The sequence below is a fragment of the Rana temporaria genome, chromosome 12 (genome assembly GCF_905171775.1).
Source record: "Rana temporaria chromosome 12, aRanTem1.1, whole genome shotgun sequence".
Taxonomy (NCBI): domain Eukaryota; kingdom Metazoa; phylum Chordata; class Amphibia; order Anura; family Ranidae; genus Rana; species Rana temporaria.
The window spans coordinates 114,253,619-114,271,817 of record NC_053500.1 but is presented as its reverse complement, the minus strand read 5'-3'; the positions used below and the strand labels follow the sequence as shown (position 1 = coordinate 114,271,817).

Here is an 18,199-nt window from a genome sequence, read left to right as displayed (position 1 = left end):
TGCACAGAAAGCCAGAGACTGCAGATGCACTACTGGAGATAACCAGAGGCTGCAGATGCACTACTGGAGATAACCAGAGACTGCAGATGGACTACAGGAGATAACCAGAGACTGCAGACACAATGGACTACCAGATATAACCAGAGACTGCAGACACAATGGACCAAAAGAGAGAACCAGAGACTGCAGATGGACTACAGGAGATAACCAGAGACTGCAGACACAATGGACTACAGGAGATGATCAAGTAGTAGAGGTCCAGGGGAGGCACTTTGAGGCTCTCATTGCTCCCAGTCAGTTTCTCTGCCCTGGGCCTAAACAGGCTGCATGGGGCAGGGTCCGAGCATCAGTGGAGCTCACAGTCCCACCCTTCCCTGCTGCTAGAGCCTCCCTCAGCCCAAGCCAAGCCAGATAGCCTGGTCCAGCACATCAGCATGGGTGAGTCAGTGCCGAGTGCGGCGGATGGCGTCACTAGTTAAAAGGCAGCACACTGGAGCTTCCGGCCACGCCCCTCCCTGCTACTAGCCATGAATAAGCACTGAAGCCAGTGCGAAACGTCGGTATTCTCCTGTTCCTATTGCTGTGATCTGCTGTGTTCTTGCTGTTGATTTGAATAAAGACAACCTGTTTGGTTTGGAGTGCGGCTGTCCATCCCTCATCTTTTTACCAATATTTCCCTGCTACTAGAGCCTTCCTCAGTCGAAGCCAAGCCAGCACACCCGGCAGTGTAACAGCAGGCCAGTCAGCACAACAGGTGGGTGAATCAGTGACGAGTGCAGCAGCACACATAATAATTACTACTTCTGCACTGATGCTCTAGGGGGGGGGGGGGGGGGGGCTCATAAATCAAAGGCTTGAGCCAATCAGAATCTCTGTAGCCAATAGTTAAAAAGCTGCCAAGTCTAGGGGAAAATCATATATAGAATCTGAATTGGAGTATGCAACAGATTAAAAGGCACCCAGTGACCTAAGCAAATAAGGTGCTTGGCCTGACTACTTACTAAGTGAGTTTTCAGAGACAGGGCAAGTGATGAGTTAATGTTAACTGACTCTGCACCTGGAAAATGTTTCACCGTAACCTTTTACCAGAACAGAGCCTGGAATGCGCCCTATGCAGAGCCCAAGGTCATTTCTCTGCAGCGTTCAGTCCAGCGGGGTATGGACTCAAGCAGGGCTGGGGACAACCATACCGGAAAGCTGAAATTCAAGAGACAAAGCTCCAGCAGTAATGTAGAGAAAAGTATTAAAGAAAAAAAAATTGAAGGAGGAAAAAAGGTGCTAGCAAAAAAAAGCACAGCTGCAGAAAAGATGTTCATACTCCCACAGCCAGGGCAATCTTAATAGCATCATGTGCCCCTGGGCAAAGTAATGCTCTGGGGCCCCTATAATGATGACAGTGCAGGTAAACAGACATCAAGTAGGTAGGAGGCAGACTGCGTCCCCTGTGCATCTATCACTCTCAGTGCCATCATGGTGCCCCAAATATCGGGGCAGCGTGGGCTCAAGGACAAGCTTTGGGGAAAGTGCAGGGGCCCCCCATGCAGCTGGGGCAGTGCCCAGGTGTGCCCTCTCATTAAGACAGCCCTGCCCACAGCACTATAAAAACTGAGCCATGCTAGTATTAGGAGGAGTTATCCTGGGCTCACCTGCATTATTTTTTGTCTAATCCTCGTGTAGGCAGCAGTATAACCCCAAGGAAAAGACTTTCTTTTCCTTCAATGTACAGGAAAGACATACATTTTAGAATGTGTGCAGTGAAGGGGTTAGAGAAACCTGTGCAACAAGTTATTTTTATTGCCAATCTCCCCGACAGCACACAATGACCCTTGTCTACTTACCCCAACTGCTTCATTCAGCTGCTAGCAGTAAAGAAAGATGCCATGTGCACAAAAAACATTATATATATAATATATAATTGCAAAGATATATACAGTGTTTAGGCATTGCTTTACCTTCCATCATGAAGGGGGAAAAAGACAACCTGGGCTCATATTTACCTTTTGAGTGTGTAGTTCTGAGAGCGACATGCAAAGTAATACCCGAGATACAGACTGCAAACCCCAACCAATTAAGCAGACTCATTTTATCACCCAACAGGTGTGTTGCCAACAGAAGTACACAGAGTTCCTGAAAATAAGAGAATAATCACCAGTTAAGATGCTACATGCAGCTGGGTTATAATAAAATAAACATTTTTTTTTTTTTGCTGGGGTTCCTAAACATTTTAATCCGAAGATCCAAATAAGAAAATTGTTACTGAACTGGGATACTTCTTTAACCACTTCCAGACCGCTGTACGACTATATACGGCCTAACTTTAAAGATACATATCTTGGTAACGGCAGCAGCTGCTGCCACAACCGAGGTATTTATCTTTACTGTCAGCGGTTCTGGTAACGATAACGGCGGTCTCCACGGCGGATTCGCCACGAGATCGCCGTTATCGGTGGCGGGCCCCCCCCTCCCGCCGCTCTCCCGCGCCCTCCGCCGCTTACCGGAGCCGTCGGTAGCGGTGGAGGAGATCGCGACCGTTCAGGGGCTGAGCGGGGACGAGACTGAAGGAAATATCTCCTTTACCCGTCCTCATAGCTTGGCTGGGCGGAAGTGACGTCAAAACGTCAGTCCCGCCCAGCCTCTTAAAGAAACATTTTTTTTTTTGTCATTTGAAAAAATGACATTTTCCAATTTTTTTTTTTTTTTTGCATTTTAGTCTAAATATAAGATCTGAGGTCTTTTTGACCCCAGATCTCATATTTAAGAGGACCTGTCATGCTTTTTTCTATTACAAGGGATGTTTACATTCCTTGTAATAGGAATAAAAGTGATAATTTTTTTTTTTTTTCCCCAGTGTAAAAAATAATAAAATAAATAAAAATAAATAAGAAAAAAAAAAAAAAAATTTTAAAGCGCTCCGTCCCGACGAGCTCGTGCGCAGAAGCGAACGCATACGTGAGTAGCGCCCGCATATGAAAACGGTGTTCAAACGACACAAGTGAGGTATCGCCGCGATCGTTAGAGCGAGAGCAATAATTATAGCCCTAGGCCTACTCTGTAACTCAAAAAATGCAACCTATAGAATTTTTTTAAACGTCGCCTATCGAGATTTTTAAGGGTAAAAGTTTGACGCCATGCCACGAGCGGGCGCAATTTGTAAGCGTGACATGTTGGGTACCATTTTACTCGGCGTAACATTATCTTTCACAATATATAAAAAACTTGGGCCAAATTTATTGCTGTCTTATTTTTTAATTCAAAAAAGTGATTTTTTTTCCAAAAAAAGTGCGCTTGTAGGACCGCTGCGCAAATATGGTGTGACAAAAAGTATTGCAATGATCGCCATTTTATTCTCTAGGGTATTAGAAAAAAATAAATATATAATGTTTGTGGGTTTTAAGTAATTTTCTAGCAAAAAAAAATGTTTTAGTCTTGTAAACACCAAATCTGAAAAACACCCAAAGTAGAGAAGTGGTTAAGTCCTTTGTCACATTTTTAAAAAGATAAAATCAGATTGCACTAAATGATATAAAGCTATTTGAAGTTGACAACGCTGAACTTTCAATTGAAGGTCAGACTATTAAAACTTATGTATACATTGTAAGGGACCACTCAGACCCTTTGATTACACTGAATAATGTGGATTTATGGGTTGGGGTAGTGCACCTATGAATATACATCAAGAACTTTCTCCACTGAAATATGCCAGACTTTATTGGTATCAAGACAGACACTTATAGTAATTAAAATACTGTACTTATTTAGAAATCATTAAAACCCATAGAGGCTGGAATCTCTATCTTTAAAATGTAGGAGTTTGAACAGAAATGGCCACGGAGGTTCACAAGGTCTGGGAGGCTTAGCAGGAACTCTGTGAGCCCTCTCCACAGCAAACATTGGTGGGAAAAAAAATTCTCCCAAAGGCGTTAAATCAGTTTTCAATAAAGGCAACAAGGTTTCTCCACTCTGTCTTCTCTGGGATACCCATCGCTTGGATGTTGATACATCTTAGCCTGTTCTCCATGTCTTCCAAGCGGGCGACATTACCTGAAGTAAGGGATTGAACATGATGCATGTCACGCTGTAATGGCACCATCTGGTCTTCCACATTGCTCAATCTATGCTCTAGGGCTGCTGTACTATCTCTCAGTTTTTGCATATCGTGTCTCACAAGATTAATCTCTATTTTCATATCTTTTATTTCTGAGGTTAAATCAGCAATGACTGTACTGCAGGATGTGACAGCAGTAAAGATATTCCTCAGCGTGGGTTCAGGGACAGGCATACCTTGTTCACCATGTTCAGCATCTCTGGCAGCAGGGGTGGAGTTTACTCACTGAGTCCCATGCAGGCGAATCTGCTGTGCCTTCAGGGCTGACAGCCTCTGGTTCGGTCAGCAACTGTAGATAACGAGTGCTGATACTTCAGTGGAGCAAGATGCTATCAATTTCAGGCACTAAATGCTACATCCTCCTTTGGGGCAAGCATTTAGCATCCAAACTTGATGCTACCCGGACTCCTGACTTTAGCATGGTAAATTTACTTTTGACACTAATCGATCACCGAAGCCACCTTGGTCTCAATAACCACTAGGGATGCACATACATTTTGGCGGTCAAAAATTGTGTTTTCGCCATATTGCCGGCAAACAAAGTGTTGATAATAGCACATGCGCGTAGTAGTGGTGGCCGCCCATTGCGGGGTGTTATCCTAGCCGCTCAAGGTCCTGTCCTCTCCACCACCCTTCTCTCCTCTCAGAGTGGCAATCTCCCCGTGTCAGGGAGCTGAATTGTCCAGGTGGCTGTAGTAACAATGTCCCGCCTCCTGTGATAGACGGCACAGAATGCTGGGACATTGAATAAGTGTGACGTGATCACAGAAGGCGGGACATAGTTATTGTGGCCCGAGCAATTCAAATCCAGCTCTGTGACACAGCGCAAGATCGCTGCTCTGATCCGGGCACAGGCAGGCTGCATCCACAGGCACTGACAAGCCTGCATCCCACAGGCGCTGGCAAGCCTGCATCCCACAGGCGCTGGCAAGCCTGCATCGATCTCTTGTATCATGTCTGCAGTCTCTGACCATCTCCTGTATCATGTCTGCTAGAGGTGCACTAAATGGAAAGTTTGCTAATACTATTAGCAGTGTGTTTAAGTCGAAGTAAGAGATTCCAGACATGATACAAGAGATGGTTAGGTTAGAGACTGTGGACATGAAACAAGAGATGGTTAGAGACTGCAGACTGCATTTTTCTTGCACTTTTCTTGAACTAAAATGTGCTAGTAATGGGCAACAATAAATTCATATTAATTAAAATGGATGATAATAAAAAGGAGAAGTCCAGCCTGGGCTTCTCCTATGGGTCACAGTAGTGCAATTAAATTTGCACTCCTGTGACCCATTTTCAGCAGAGAGCGGTCTGAAGTCCGCTCTCTGCTGACATCACCAAGATCAGTCCAGGCACTGCGTCATCCCAACTTTGAAAGCCTGGTTCCGCAGGAGAGAGAACCGAGCCATCGGCGGTGTTCGATTGCTCGGTTCTCAGTAAAGAGGCGGCACTGTACTGATGCTGCATCCACCTAGGCAAGTATGAACATCGGATAAAAAAATCCCATACTTCTCTTAATTAAAAAGTTGAATACAATACAATTGTATATAAAAATATAAATATTTTTTAAAAACTGTAATTTTCGGCAAAGTGCATACTGCATTTTCGGTACCAAAATTTCCATTCGGTGCACCCCTAACAACATGCATCTCCACTCAGTGGTTGAATGCAAACTAACACATGGGAAGTTACCTGGAGGAATAATTCTAATAATTTGGAGATTTTCTTCAGCTCTTTAGAAATCAGTTTTTTTTTAGGGGATGTCCATCTGTCCTATTGGTACCCCTGCATTTAATACTATCATGGGTTTTGGTTCCCATCTATGGCATGCTTAGGATTGCAAATTATATCATACCCCTTTTCATATTCTAAAGAAACATGCTATATGTTACTTCTGAAACACAGACTCCTCTTCGCTGCACTGAAGTTTCAACACTTTAAGTAAATACAATGACATATGCCTTCTGTGTATGAAAGGTAAAATAGACACGTAGCATTCGGATAATTTCATATAGATAGCTAATCAGTGGCATTTTTAGACTAAGCTTTCAGGGGTTTAAAGTGGATATCCTGCCTTAACCATACCTATTTTTAAATAATGTCTTACTGCTCCTATCTTGTTTAGCCTATGTAAGAAAAAAAAAATGTATACTTACCTTTTTTTAGCCCACTCTGGTCCGGTCACGTGATCCCTTGCGCCAGTGAGTGACTGCAGGGGAGAGGAGTGAGCACTCGACAATGGCTAGGATTTCTTGGAGCTTTGACGTCACACCCATAAGCTCCCATGGCCCAGCCAATGTTGGCACTTTCGCTTCTCCTCTGCAGCTGGCCGCTCACTGACACAGGGGAGCCAGAGCTGTGTGACCATATGACCGGAGCAGGCTGAAAATAGGTATGTATACAGATCTTTTTTACATAAGGTAGACAGGATAGGTAGCAGGAGGGGAGAGGGGACATTTTTAGGACTAGTTATCGGTAGGCATGAATTCCATTTTAAATTTTGAGGTCACACTTCCAGTGTCTTGGTAACCCTTAAGTGTAACATATTTAGATTAAGAAAGTTAATTTCGTTATGTGTCAATGCATTAACCACTTCCATACAGGGCAGTTATACACACCTCCATACCGGGCCTAATTCTGGCACTTCTTTCCTACATGTACAAATCATATTTTTTTTGCTAGAAAATTACACAGAACCCCCAAACATTATATATGTTTTTTTAGCAGACACCCTAGGGAATAAAACGACGGTCATTGAAACGTTTTATCTTGCACGCCATTTGCGCAATAATTTTTCAAACGCCTTTTTTTTGGAAAAAAATTGTTTCATGAATTAAAAAAATAACAAAACAGTAAAGTTAGCCCAATTTTTTTGTAAAATATGAAAGATGATGTTACACCGAGTAAATAGATACCTAACATGTCACGCTTTAAAATTGCGCACACTCATGGAATGGCGCCAAACTTCAGTACTTAAAAATCTCCATAGGCAACGCTTTGAATTTTTTTACAGGTTACCAGTTTAGATTTACAGAGGAGATCTAGTGCTAGAATTGTTGCTGGCACTCTAACGCACGCGGCGATACCTCACATATGTGGTTTTAACGGCGTTTACATATGTCGGCGGGACTTGCGTGTGCGTTCGCTTCTGCGCGCGAGCTACTGGGGACAGGGGCGTTAAAAAAAATATTTTTTATTTCTTTTTTTTTTTTTTTTACATATTTATTTATTTTTTTACACTTTTTTTTTTTATTTTATTTTTTTTATTATCACTTTTATTCCTATTACAAGGAATGTAAACATCCCTTGTAATAGGAATGTGTGTGACAGGTACTCTTTATGGAGAGATGCGGGGTCAATAAGACCCCACATCTCTCCTCCAGGCTGGAAAGCATGAAATCGGTGAAAAAAAATTCACCGATCTCATGCTTGCTGTTGCTTAGCAGCCGCAATTGCGGCTTTGTTTACTTACGGGGACCCGGGCGTGACGTCATCACATCGCGCCCGGGTCCTCCGACGGTCATAGAGATGACTGGTGACCATCTGGTCACCAGTCATCTCTATGCTTCCTGCGAGCGCCGGACGATTCTTTCTCCGGGCCCCCGATGGCACGGGAGAGCCCGGAGAAGCACCGGATGGCGGCGGGAGGGGGGGGGATGTCCCCTCCCGCCGCCTGTAAGAACGATCTAGCGGCGGAATCGCCGCTATGATCGTTCTTACGTTGTGCAGAATCGCCGGCAGGAGAGAAGGATATCTGAATGATGCCTCTAGCTGCAGGCATCATTCAGATATCCACCCGCAAAGCCCAGGACGTCACATGACGTCCTCCTGGATCGAGGAGGGGTTCCTGCCGCCGTCATTTCACAATGACGAGGTAAGGAAGTTGTTAATATAAGCATGTTAAAAGAGTAAAGTAAATGAGCCCAACAGAGCACACAATAATGACGTGTTAGCAAGAACAGAGAGTTTGCTAGGAACAGGATACCATTCAAAATAAATGACACTCCAGCATGTAATATGCCATACTGTAACATGCAGGTCTGAATGAGCCCTAAATGTGTGTCCAATGTTATAAAATTATCGTCCTCTGCACAAAATATACATCTAACTTTACCTTGAAAATACCAGCTATGGACAGGGTGAGACCAGATGTTTTTGAAACTAGTAGAAACTCTGAATATCCCAGACCAAATGCCAGGAGTCCACCCAATCCAAGTGTTCCGAAAAGTACAAGCGACTCATTAATGTCGTGATAGCGGAACAACTGCTGTGACGTGGACATATGAAGACCTGCAGAAGAAAGACATACAAAAAAAAAAAAAAAACCCAGGTCAGCAAATAACAAGAGCATATGACAATCCCCGGGAAAGCTGACCACACACACACACACATTACAATATGATTGCACAATCTGCTTTAATGGTGGTCATACAATCTTCATTTCTGATCGATGTGCGATTCGATAAAAAACAACTGAATCTGCAAACAATGGAATAGCCAAAACTTCCTTCCGATCCATTTTGGCTCAATTTCGTTTAGATTCAATCAAACTGAGCCTATTGATTGTTTTGCACTGATTGAAGTATGATAACAAAGCATCACAGTGATGAAAATAGATCAGATTATGAGATTATATGGTGGAAACAGGCAAGATTGATGGTTTATGATAATAAATTATGCTCATAATATTATCGATCAAAATCCACTTCCCCATGTATGGCATGTCATGTTGACTATAGAAGGATTATTCCTATTGGGAGAAATTGATCAGAAAATAAATCGATCATTGATTGAAATGTGTATGGCCACTATTAGACTAAGGGCCCTTTCACACGGGGCGGATCAGTAATGATCCGCCTCGTTGTGTCCGTCAGCTCAGCGGGGATCGCTCCGTAAAATCCCTGCTGAGCCGTCGGCTGACAGGGCGGTCCCCGCACACTGTGCAGGGACCGCCCTGTCTTTCCTCTGCTCTCCCCTATGGGGGGATCGGATGAACACGGACCGTGTGTCCGTGTTCATCCGATCCGCAGACAGAAGAAAAAATAGGATTTTCTTCTGTCCGCAAAATCGGATCTTTGCGAAGGCGGGTGATTACGGGTGTCAGCGGATGTTCATCCGCTGACTCCCGCAATCACATAGGGACCAATGTATGTCCCGTTTTCATTCGCAAACGGATGGATGAAAATGCGGACATACGGTCCCCGCACATGTGAAAGGGGCCTTAAAGTGTTTGTAACCTTAAAAAAAAAAAAACGCATGTTATACAGCACAGAGCTTGTGCCGTGTCATTTGGCCCCTTCTATCACCTGAAATACCTTGGCTGATCCTCCCTGGTTCTGCCACCCTCTGTAAACTGACCACGGTTTATCATGGCTGCTGAGCCCCTGACATCGTGGTCAGTTTACATGCATCTGTAGCTCTCTTCTATCGTCTTCTCCCCCTCCCTGTCAGCTAGTGACAGTGCCCCCCCCCCCCCCACCGCTAAAAATGACAATATACATACCATCCCCTCTGTTAGATAACGTTCTACGCTCCAGCGTATGTTCTTTGCAAAAAATATGCAGATTTCTACCTTATTTCAGAGCGCCGTCGGCGCTCACGTGACTCCTCACTGCTCTCCTCCCGACTGAAGTCAGCGGGGGATTCTCACCCCTCCCGCTGTAGCTGTCAGGAAAGGGAGCAGCGAGCAGTCACGTGAGTGCCGAGTGGCACTTTGAAATAAGGTAAAGCATAGAACGTTATCTAACAGAGGGGGTTGTATGTTCTTTACAAAGTGGCTTTGCAACCACTTTAACAAATATGTAGAGGAAGGGCCTGATTGTAAATAAAATGAATGGATTGTACAGACATCCCATTGCAGGACATTGTTGTTAATAAATCGAAGATTTATCAAAAACAAAGGTTGTTACACTCAGCTTATAGCATGTGTAACCAACTTTAATCGTCACAAAACTACTTTAATACCACCAATTCAAATACTCCTATTGACATCACACACCAAATACACTTAGTGACGGTACAGAAGTTACACTACAATGAATGGCAGGATCAACTGCATAAGATATCACATTCTCACCTTCAATGCTCACAAACAACGGGAACAGGCTGAGGAACATAAGAGGTTGTAAGTGAAACATGGTGTCTATGGGATTCTGTAAACCTAGAGGGGGGGGGGAATAATACACACATAAATATATTTTACTGGTTAGCTGGCTATTCAATGCATAATTTTTTCTGCAAAAAGTAGCAAATTTACCTTAATTCCGCTCCTCCCTCCAGCACATACTCACCTTTTCTTTGCTCTTCAGTGGTTCTGTTCATCTACTGGGAAAGAAGGAAATGCCCGATACTTATGGGTATTAAGAGGAACATGTGACTCACTCCATGTGAAAATACTGGTACTTGACGATAGTTCCAGTGCTGTCACATGGAGGTGGGGAATCCTCCGTTCTGGGTAAGCTCAAACTGCAGCAACTCAGTACTTACAAAGTGCTGCCTTTCTTCACTCTTGGCAGCTGAATGGAGCAGTGGGGAAGTGAGGTAAATTATGGCTAATTAGTGCGGCATTTAGGTGAAGCATGGGCACAACACAGATTTACTTTTTTTTTAATAAACAGGGGTTCTTTATTAAGCAAGGAGAACAGTACAAATTACAGTACCAAAAAAATGACCACCCGATTATCATGACCGACAGGCAGATTAACAGCATCCATAGTAAACAGTGAAAATAACAGTAAAATGTAGGCATAAAAGTACTGCAGACAGAATCAATAAAACCAAACGTACACACCGAGAAACGGGACCTCAGGGAAACAGCACATATCAATAGAGGAAGAGGAACATGGCTCATCATCAGATATCTCACCACCCCCCCGGGGAGAGAGGATGCAAGAGAAGATCCCTTCTATGGAGACAACCACATCTGCCACACCTTGTCAAACTTCCATGGACATCCTCTATTGATATACGTCAACTTGTAGAGTGGCAGAGCAGCATTGATCATTGCTAACCAGGAGGACACGGATGGAGGGTCGGGAGAGGACCACTTGCAAATAATCGCATTCTTCGCATAGTACAGCAAGTACGCAATAAGCAATTTGCTATGATGAGACCTCTGATCGTCATCGGGTATACCAAGGAGGGCCAGCTCTGGTGTCAGGGGGAGTGACAGATCTAATTTAAGATTAACCAACTCAAACTCCTACTTCCAAAAGATCTGTATTTTGGGACAACCCCAGAGCATGTGCATGTAATCATCCATCTGGAACAAGGGCAACGGGGGTCCCTGTCTGGGAAGATCCTATGCATCCTAACCGGCGTGAAATATACCCTGTGCAACAGTTTAACTTGCAACAATTTATCTCGGGAAGAAATAACCAGCTTTGGACAGTTCTCTAAGGCATCCTCCCAGTCCTCCCTATCCAGGGCCGGAACATCCTCCCTCCACCGGTTTAACTTTTAATTATTTATTACATTTTATTTTTTATTTTTTTTATCAGCCCTGTTGGGGGGGGGGGAGCTGGGGGCTTTGGTGAGATACCAGGGGTCTAAGCAGACATATGACATCTCCCCTTTGAGAAAGGAAAAGGAAATAAGGGGATTTTTATTAACAGCTTACCTGTAAAATCCTTTTCTTGTAGTACATCACGGGACACAGAGCAGCATAGCCATTACATATGGGTTATATAGTGTACCTTCAGGTGATGGACACTGGCACTCTCCGACAGGAAGTTCCCTCCCTATATAACCCCCACCCATAGTGGGAGTACCTCAGTTTTGTAGCAAGCAATATGCATCCCAAAATTCCCCATAAGAGGGGTGGGAGCTCTGTGTCCCGTGATGTACTACAAGAAAAGGATTTTACAGGTAAGCTGTTAATAAAAATCCCCTTTTCTTTATCGTACATCACGGGACACAGAGCAGCATAGCCATTACATATGGGATGTCCTCAAGCAATGCTCCATGAGGGGAGGGAGACAACCAGAAAAAACCAAACAGGAGGTGCCACCGGACAAGAGGAGATTAAACTGCGGCCCGGAGTACCGCCTGCCCAAAAGCTGAATCAGCGTTCCTCCTAACGTCCATTTGATAAAATTTTGCAAATGTGTGGACAGATGACCAGGTTGCTGCCCTGCAGACCTGGGCCATAGAGACCTGGTGATACGCTGCCCAAGAGGCACTCATAGCTCTAGTGGAATGAGCCTTAACCGATAAGGGTGGACTCTTCCCTTTCAGGCCATAGGCCTGTATAATCGTCTGCCTAATCCACTTAGAAATAGTGGCTTTAGACGCTGCCTGGCCCTTCTTGGGCCCTTCCGGCAGAATGAATAAGACGTCCGTCTTACGAATCTGGGCTGTAGCTTCCAAGTAAACCTTTACAGCTCTGACTACATCCAAGGAATGTAGTAACCTCTCTTCCTTAGAAGAAGGTTTTGGAAAAAATGATGGAAGAATCGCATCTTGATTAAGGTGAAAATTCGATACCACCTTAGGCAGGAAGGACGGAAGCGGCCGCAAAACGACCCTGTCCCTATGCAGTAATAAATAAGGTGCCTTACATGACAAGGCTGCCAACTCCGACACTCTTCTGGCGGATGCCATGGCCACCAGAAACACTAGTTTCCTAGTCAAAAGGACCAAAGGGATCGCGGACAAGGGCTCAAAGGGCTGCCTTTGCAAGGCCGATAGAACCAAATTTAGATCCCAAGGATACAGGGGAGCTTTAATCGGGGGATTCACCCGAATAACACCTTGTAAAAAGGATTTCATTAAAGAATGGGCAGCCAAAGGTCTCTGGAAGAAGACCGACAAGGCAGACACCTGCCCCTTGATTGTGCTGACCGCCAAACCTTTTCCCACTCCCAACTGTAAAAACTCCAGGATTCTCCCAATGGTATATTTGCGGGGATCCCATTTCCTGGTTTCACACCAGGTAATATAGGCCTTCCACACCCTATAGTATATTAACCTGGAAACTGGTTTTCTTGCGCTTATAAGGATGGAAACGACCTGCCCTGAAAGGCCTCCGTTTCTGAGAATCAGGGACTCAGCCGCCAGGCCGTTAAATTTAGGGCCTGTAAGGCAGGATGGTAGAATGGCCCTTGTGAGAGGAGGTCCGGACGTAGAGGGAGGACCCAAGGCTCCTCTACCGTCATCCTTTTTATCAAGGAGTACCAAGGTCTTCGGGGCCACTAGAATCGCTGGCTTGCGTTCCCTTTGAATTCTGTGAAGACGACGGGGTAGCATCCGTATTGGAGGGAAGGCATAGATTAGCGCAAACTGATGCCAAGGGCACACCAAGGCATCCGTCCCGCAGGCCAATGGATCCCTCGTTCGAGAGACAAACTTTGCTACTTTGGCATTGAATCTGGACGCCATAACGTCCACCTCCGGAGTACCCCACTTCCGGCAGATGTCCTGGAACACTTCGGGATGGAGGGACCACTCCCCTGGGGACATCTGTTGGCGGCTGAGGAAGTCCGCTTGCCAATTGTCCACCCCGGGGATAAAGATAGCCGAGATGCAGGGGACATGGGCTTCTGCCCATGAAAAGATCCGATCTACCTCCCTCTGGGCTGCCTGACTCCTGGTGCCGCCCTGGTGGTTTATATAAGCTACGGCAGTGGCATTGTCGGATTGTACCCTTACTGGGGAGCCCTGCAGAATCTCTGTCCAGCCCAAAAGAGCCAACCGAGCTGCTCGGATCTCTAAGACATTTATGGGTAGGGCTGATTCTGCCCTTGACCATTTCCCCTGTAGGGTTAAATCGTCTAGGACTGCACCCCAGCCCGATAGGCTGGCATCCGTGGTTACTATCCTCCATGAGGGGGGACTGAACGATCTTCCTTTCAGAAGATTTTTTGTGACTAGCCACCAACACAGACTCTGCCTTACCGCATAGGGAAGGGAAATGGCAAGATCCAAGGCCTGGAGTCTTTTGTCCCAGGCCGTGAGAATTGCTCTCTGTAGCCTCCGAGAATGGAACTGGGCATAGGGCACTGCCTCGAAGGTGGCCACTAGCTTTCCCAACAGGCGCATGCAGAGGCGTATAGATGGCCTTGCGCTGCTTAGGACTATCTGGATTAACTCCCTTATCGAGTCCACTCTGGACTGGGGCAGGAAGATCCGTTGTCGTCTTGTATCTAAAATCAGACCTAGATACTCCAACCTTCTTGAGGGCTGTAAGGCCGATTTGTCCCGGTTTAGAACCCAACCTAGGGACTCTAGGCAGTTTACTGCTAGCAACACTGCCCGATTTAAGCCGGCCGCTGAGTGGTCGACTACCAGAAGATCGTCTAAGTAGGCCATGACCAGAATGCCCTGTTCCCTTAGGATGGCTAACACGGGGGCCAGGATTTTCGTAAAAACCCGAGGGGCCGTGGCTAGTCCGAACGGAAGAGCCACGAACTGATAATGCCGATAGTTTAGGGCAAAACGCAGAAACCTGTAATGGCCTGGGAAAATCGGAACGTGCAGGTATGCGTCCTTTATATCGATGGAGGCCAAGAACTCCCTTCCTTGGAGGGCGGCCACCACCGAACGAATGGACTCCATTCGAAAGGACCGGACTCTTAAAAAGCGGTTTAATGACTTTAGGTCCAGTATAGGCCTGACGTCGCCGTTTGGCTTCGGGACAATGAAGAGGTTTGAGTAAAACCCTTGTCCTTGCTCCCCTGCTGGTACTTCCATAATCACTCCTTGAGATAGGAGTCGCTCTAGGGCGGACAGAAGTGATGCCTGCTTTTGAGGGTCGCCTGGAAGTCTTGACGCTTGAAAGTGAGGAGGGGGGAACTCCCGAAACTCCAGCTTGTACCCCTAATTTACTGAGGACAGAACCCATTGGTCGGTAACTTTGGCCCCCCACAACTCCGAGAATAACCGGAGTCTTCCCCCCACCCGAGAGAGTGGGGGCGCCCCTTCACAAGGCTGCCTTAGGGGCAGCCTTAACCGGCTTACGGTTCCACGGTCTCTTGTTCCCTGCAGCTTGCCCCTGTGGCCTGTTTGCAGCTGCGCGTCCAGGAGGCCGTCGATACTGCCTAGAGAATGAGGGCCCTGGAACTGGAGAGGTTGGATGCTTAAAAGAGGGACCCCGGAACCTTTTCTTAACCGGCAAGAGGGTGCTCTTACCACTAGAGATCTTTGAAATATATTTGTCAAGATCTTCTCCAAACAATCTCTCTCCTTGAAAGGAGAATCCTGTAAGGAGCTTTTTGCAGGGGGTTTCTGCAGACCAGTTCTTTAACCAAAGTAATCTTCTCATGTGAACCAAATACAGGGATAGGCGGGACGCCTGTTGGATTGAATCCTTGATAGCGTCTACCACGAAACATAAAGCCCTAGGTAAGTCGGCCAAATCCTGAGCCTGTTGAGCCGGGAGGTCCTTTAGGGCCTGCTTTGCCTGGTCCTTTAAAGCCTGGCAGACGCCAATGGCAGCTACGGCTGGCTGGACCACTGCCCCCGCTGTGGCAAAGGATGCCTTCAGTAAGGTCTCAAGCCTTTTATCCACAGGATCTTTGAACATGTGAATATTGTCCACTGGACATGTTAAAGCTTTATTGACACATGATATGGCTGCGTCAACAGTGGGGACAGCCCATTTTTTTGAAAACTCCTCCTCTAAAGGGTACATAACTGCGAACCTTTTAGGAGGCAAAAACATCCTGTCTGGCTTAACCCAGTCCTGAAATATCAGGTCCTTTAACAAAGGATGGACCGGGAACACCAGGTTGGCTTGGGGCGCTTTTAGGGAGCCCAATGAGGACACAGCGGAAGCCAGAGGCTGAGGCAAAGGCATTTTAAAAGCTGACCGCACCATATCCGTTAAGGACTGAACCCACAGTTTTTCTGCGTGAGAAGCTGAAAAAGGTTCTTCTATAGTAGAATCCTCAGAACCTAAATGGTCCAGGTGATCCTCGGCCTGGTCTCCTGTATCTTCCAATTCCTCAGTGGAAAGGACATCTTCCTCAGGAGATTCAAACCTGGGAGACGGGGACCTAGCCCGCTTCTTCCCGGATAAAGAGGCCGTAATAAAAGCGGCCATCCTTTTTTCAAATCCACCCAAGGTGGAGGCTAACATCTCTTCCGTGACATAGGAAGGAGTTGGTTGAATAGGGCCAGCCGTAGCACCTAGCAACCCCGATGGCTCACCCAGGGCAGCAACCTCCGGATCCTCCGGGGAGGTAGGGGCAGCTGGATTTTGGGAAATATCCTCCGAGCCCGATGGGGAACCCTTCGGCTTTTTAACACCTTTAGCATTTTTAGCGTTCCCTGCACCCTTAGGGGAGCCATAATAAACAAATCTGAGATACTCCGCTAATATACAACTAACTGTAATAGCTGGAGAAAAACACACATTTAAATAAATGAGGAAAAAAATTAGGCTAGGGTAATGTTTAGACAGAAACTAAACTTCCCAAAACCTAACAAGGGATAACAATATTGAGCCCCAAGGGCTTAATCACATCCTAATATTGCTTCCCTTAATGCTGGGCTAGGAGAGTACCTAATAATAAAAGTACTCTGACTGCTACTTAGTACACCGGCTTTCTAGAGAAAATATGAGCTTAAACAGCTCTTTAGCAAGGTGTGTACAAAAAAACGGCCACTAGGTGTCACTGTGTCAGCATAACATAGGCAAACCTATCCTGCTCAGCTCAGCATCGCTGCTCCGTGTCCCTTCACAGCCTTCAGCAGACTGACAGGCTAAATAGAGTTTTCCCCTCTGATGTACAGAGGGGAGGGAACTCTCCGGGCATCCCCCGCCCCCTCCACGCAGCGTCGGCGTGCCCGCCGTCTATAACAGTGCGCGCGCGCGCGCGCTCCCGGCGCCGCTCTGAAGGAAGCAGGAAGCCATGTGGGGAGAGGAGCCCAGGAGCTGCTGGAAGACACACACAGACATCAGGAAGTAAGTATTTTAAACCTGACATGCCCCCTTTTACATCTCATGGAGCAAAACACCTTGTAGCAGCAGCAGCAGTCTACTAGCCCAGCCAGAGGAACAGTATACCTGGGTGTCTGAGCCATCCAGTCATGCAGACTTTGTGGTTTCTCTTTTAGCCCATGCACAGAGGCATAAAAAAGGCTTCACCCCAGAGTCCCCTGTGGGGGGCCCACTGACAAACCAAGTTCCGTAGGCCCCCCGCTTACCTTTCCACGCCGCAGGGTATTGCTCATGCAAGAGGCCCAATCTTCCCCCTTCACCGTGGGTATGGTCATAGACCTTCAGGGACCGGGGTCCAAGTCAGGAACACCACACACCTGGACCTATACAGCACTACTGGCAGCAGGTATCCATAGGTTAAAAAACCCAGTCCTGGAACCCAGAGTCCAGCCCTCCAAGGAGAGGCATTATAGGCAAAACCCCATCCACGAATTGGGGCCCGGGTACCGTCCACTTTGGCTATGAAGCACCTTGGACGGATCCGGTCGGCTGGCCCTGGTCCCAAGGACAAACTGCAGGCACAACCTTCAACGTGCACCAACACCTAAGACACTGGCGAAAAAACTGAGGTACTCCCACTATGGGTGGGGGTTATATAGGGAGGGAACTTCCTGTCGGAGAGTGCCAGTGTCCATCACCTGAAGGTACACTATATAACCCATATGTAATGGCTATGCTGCTCTGTGTCCCGTGATGTACGATAAAGAAAAAGGAAAAGGAAATAAGGGTACAGATTACCCAGTTCCTATTCTCTGCAGCCTCAGCTGCACTGAAGATGAATGGACAGGAGTTAAAGGCTCCTGTCCATTCATAAACTGAAGCTTCATAAACATAATTTATGATGCTCAGTTATAAATGGACAGTCAGTGATCACTGAATGTTCATTCAGAAAAGGAAGGAGCCAGTAAATTACATATTTACCAGCTCCTTCCTTCACTCCCCATCCTGACAAATATGAGACGGAGGGGACCAGAGGACCTGGGGAGCACATGGAAGGGGACCCAGAGGAGGACACAAAGGGGGACACAGGGGGACCTGGAGGACAGTCCAGGGTGATCGGTGGTGGTGGCCGTTATAATCACTGATCTCCCTGTAGAGCTATCAATAAAGCAGCTGAAAGCCGGGCAAGGGAGAGGAGGAGAGGTGGCGGTCAGCTG

At 46.4% G+C, this 18,199-nt stretch overlaps 1 protein-coding gene across 3 annotated transcripts in view; it reads right to left on the bottom strand.

The window, feature by feature from the left end:
- The window catches only part of SLC35C2 (solute carrier family 35 member C2), a 47,057-nt gene that overhangs the window by 6,409 nt on the left and 22,449 nt on the right, over positions 1-18,199 (bottom strand). For all 3 annotated transcript variants that reach the window (XM_040330271.1, XM_040330268.1, XM_040330269.1), the window contains exons 8-10: positions 10,179-10,262; positions 8,217-8,392; positions 1,998-2,127 (exon numbers count right to left, since the gene is read on the bottom strand). In XM_040330271.1, the coding sequence (XP_040186205.1) occupies positions 1,998-2,127; positions 8,217-8,392; positions 10,179-10,262 (390 nt within the window). The remainder of the gene's footprint in view (positions 1-1,997; positions 2,128-8,216; positions 8,393-10,178; positions 10,263-18,199) is intronic.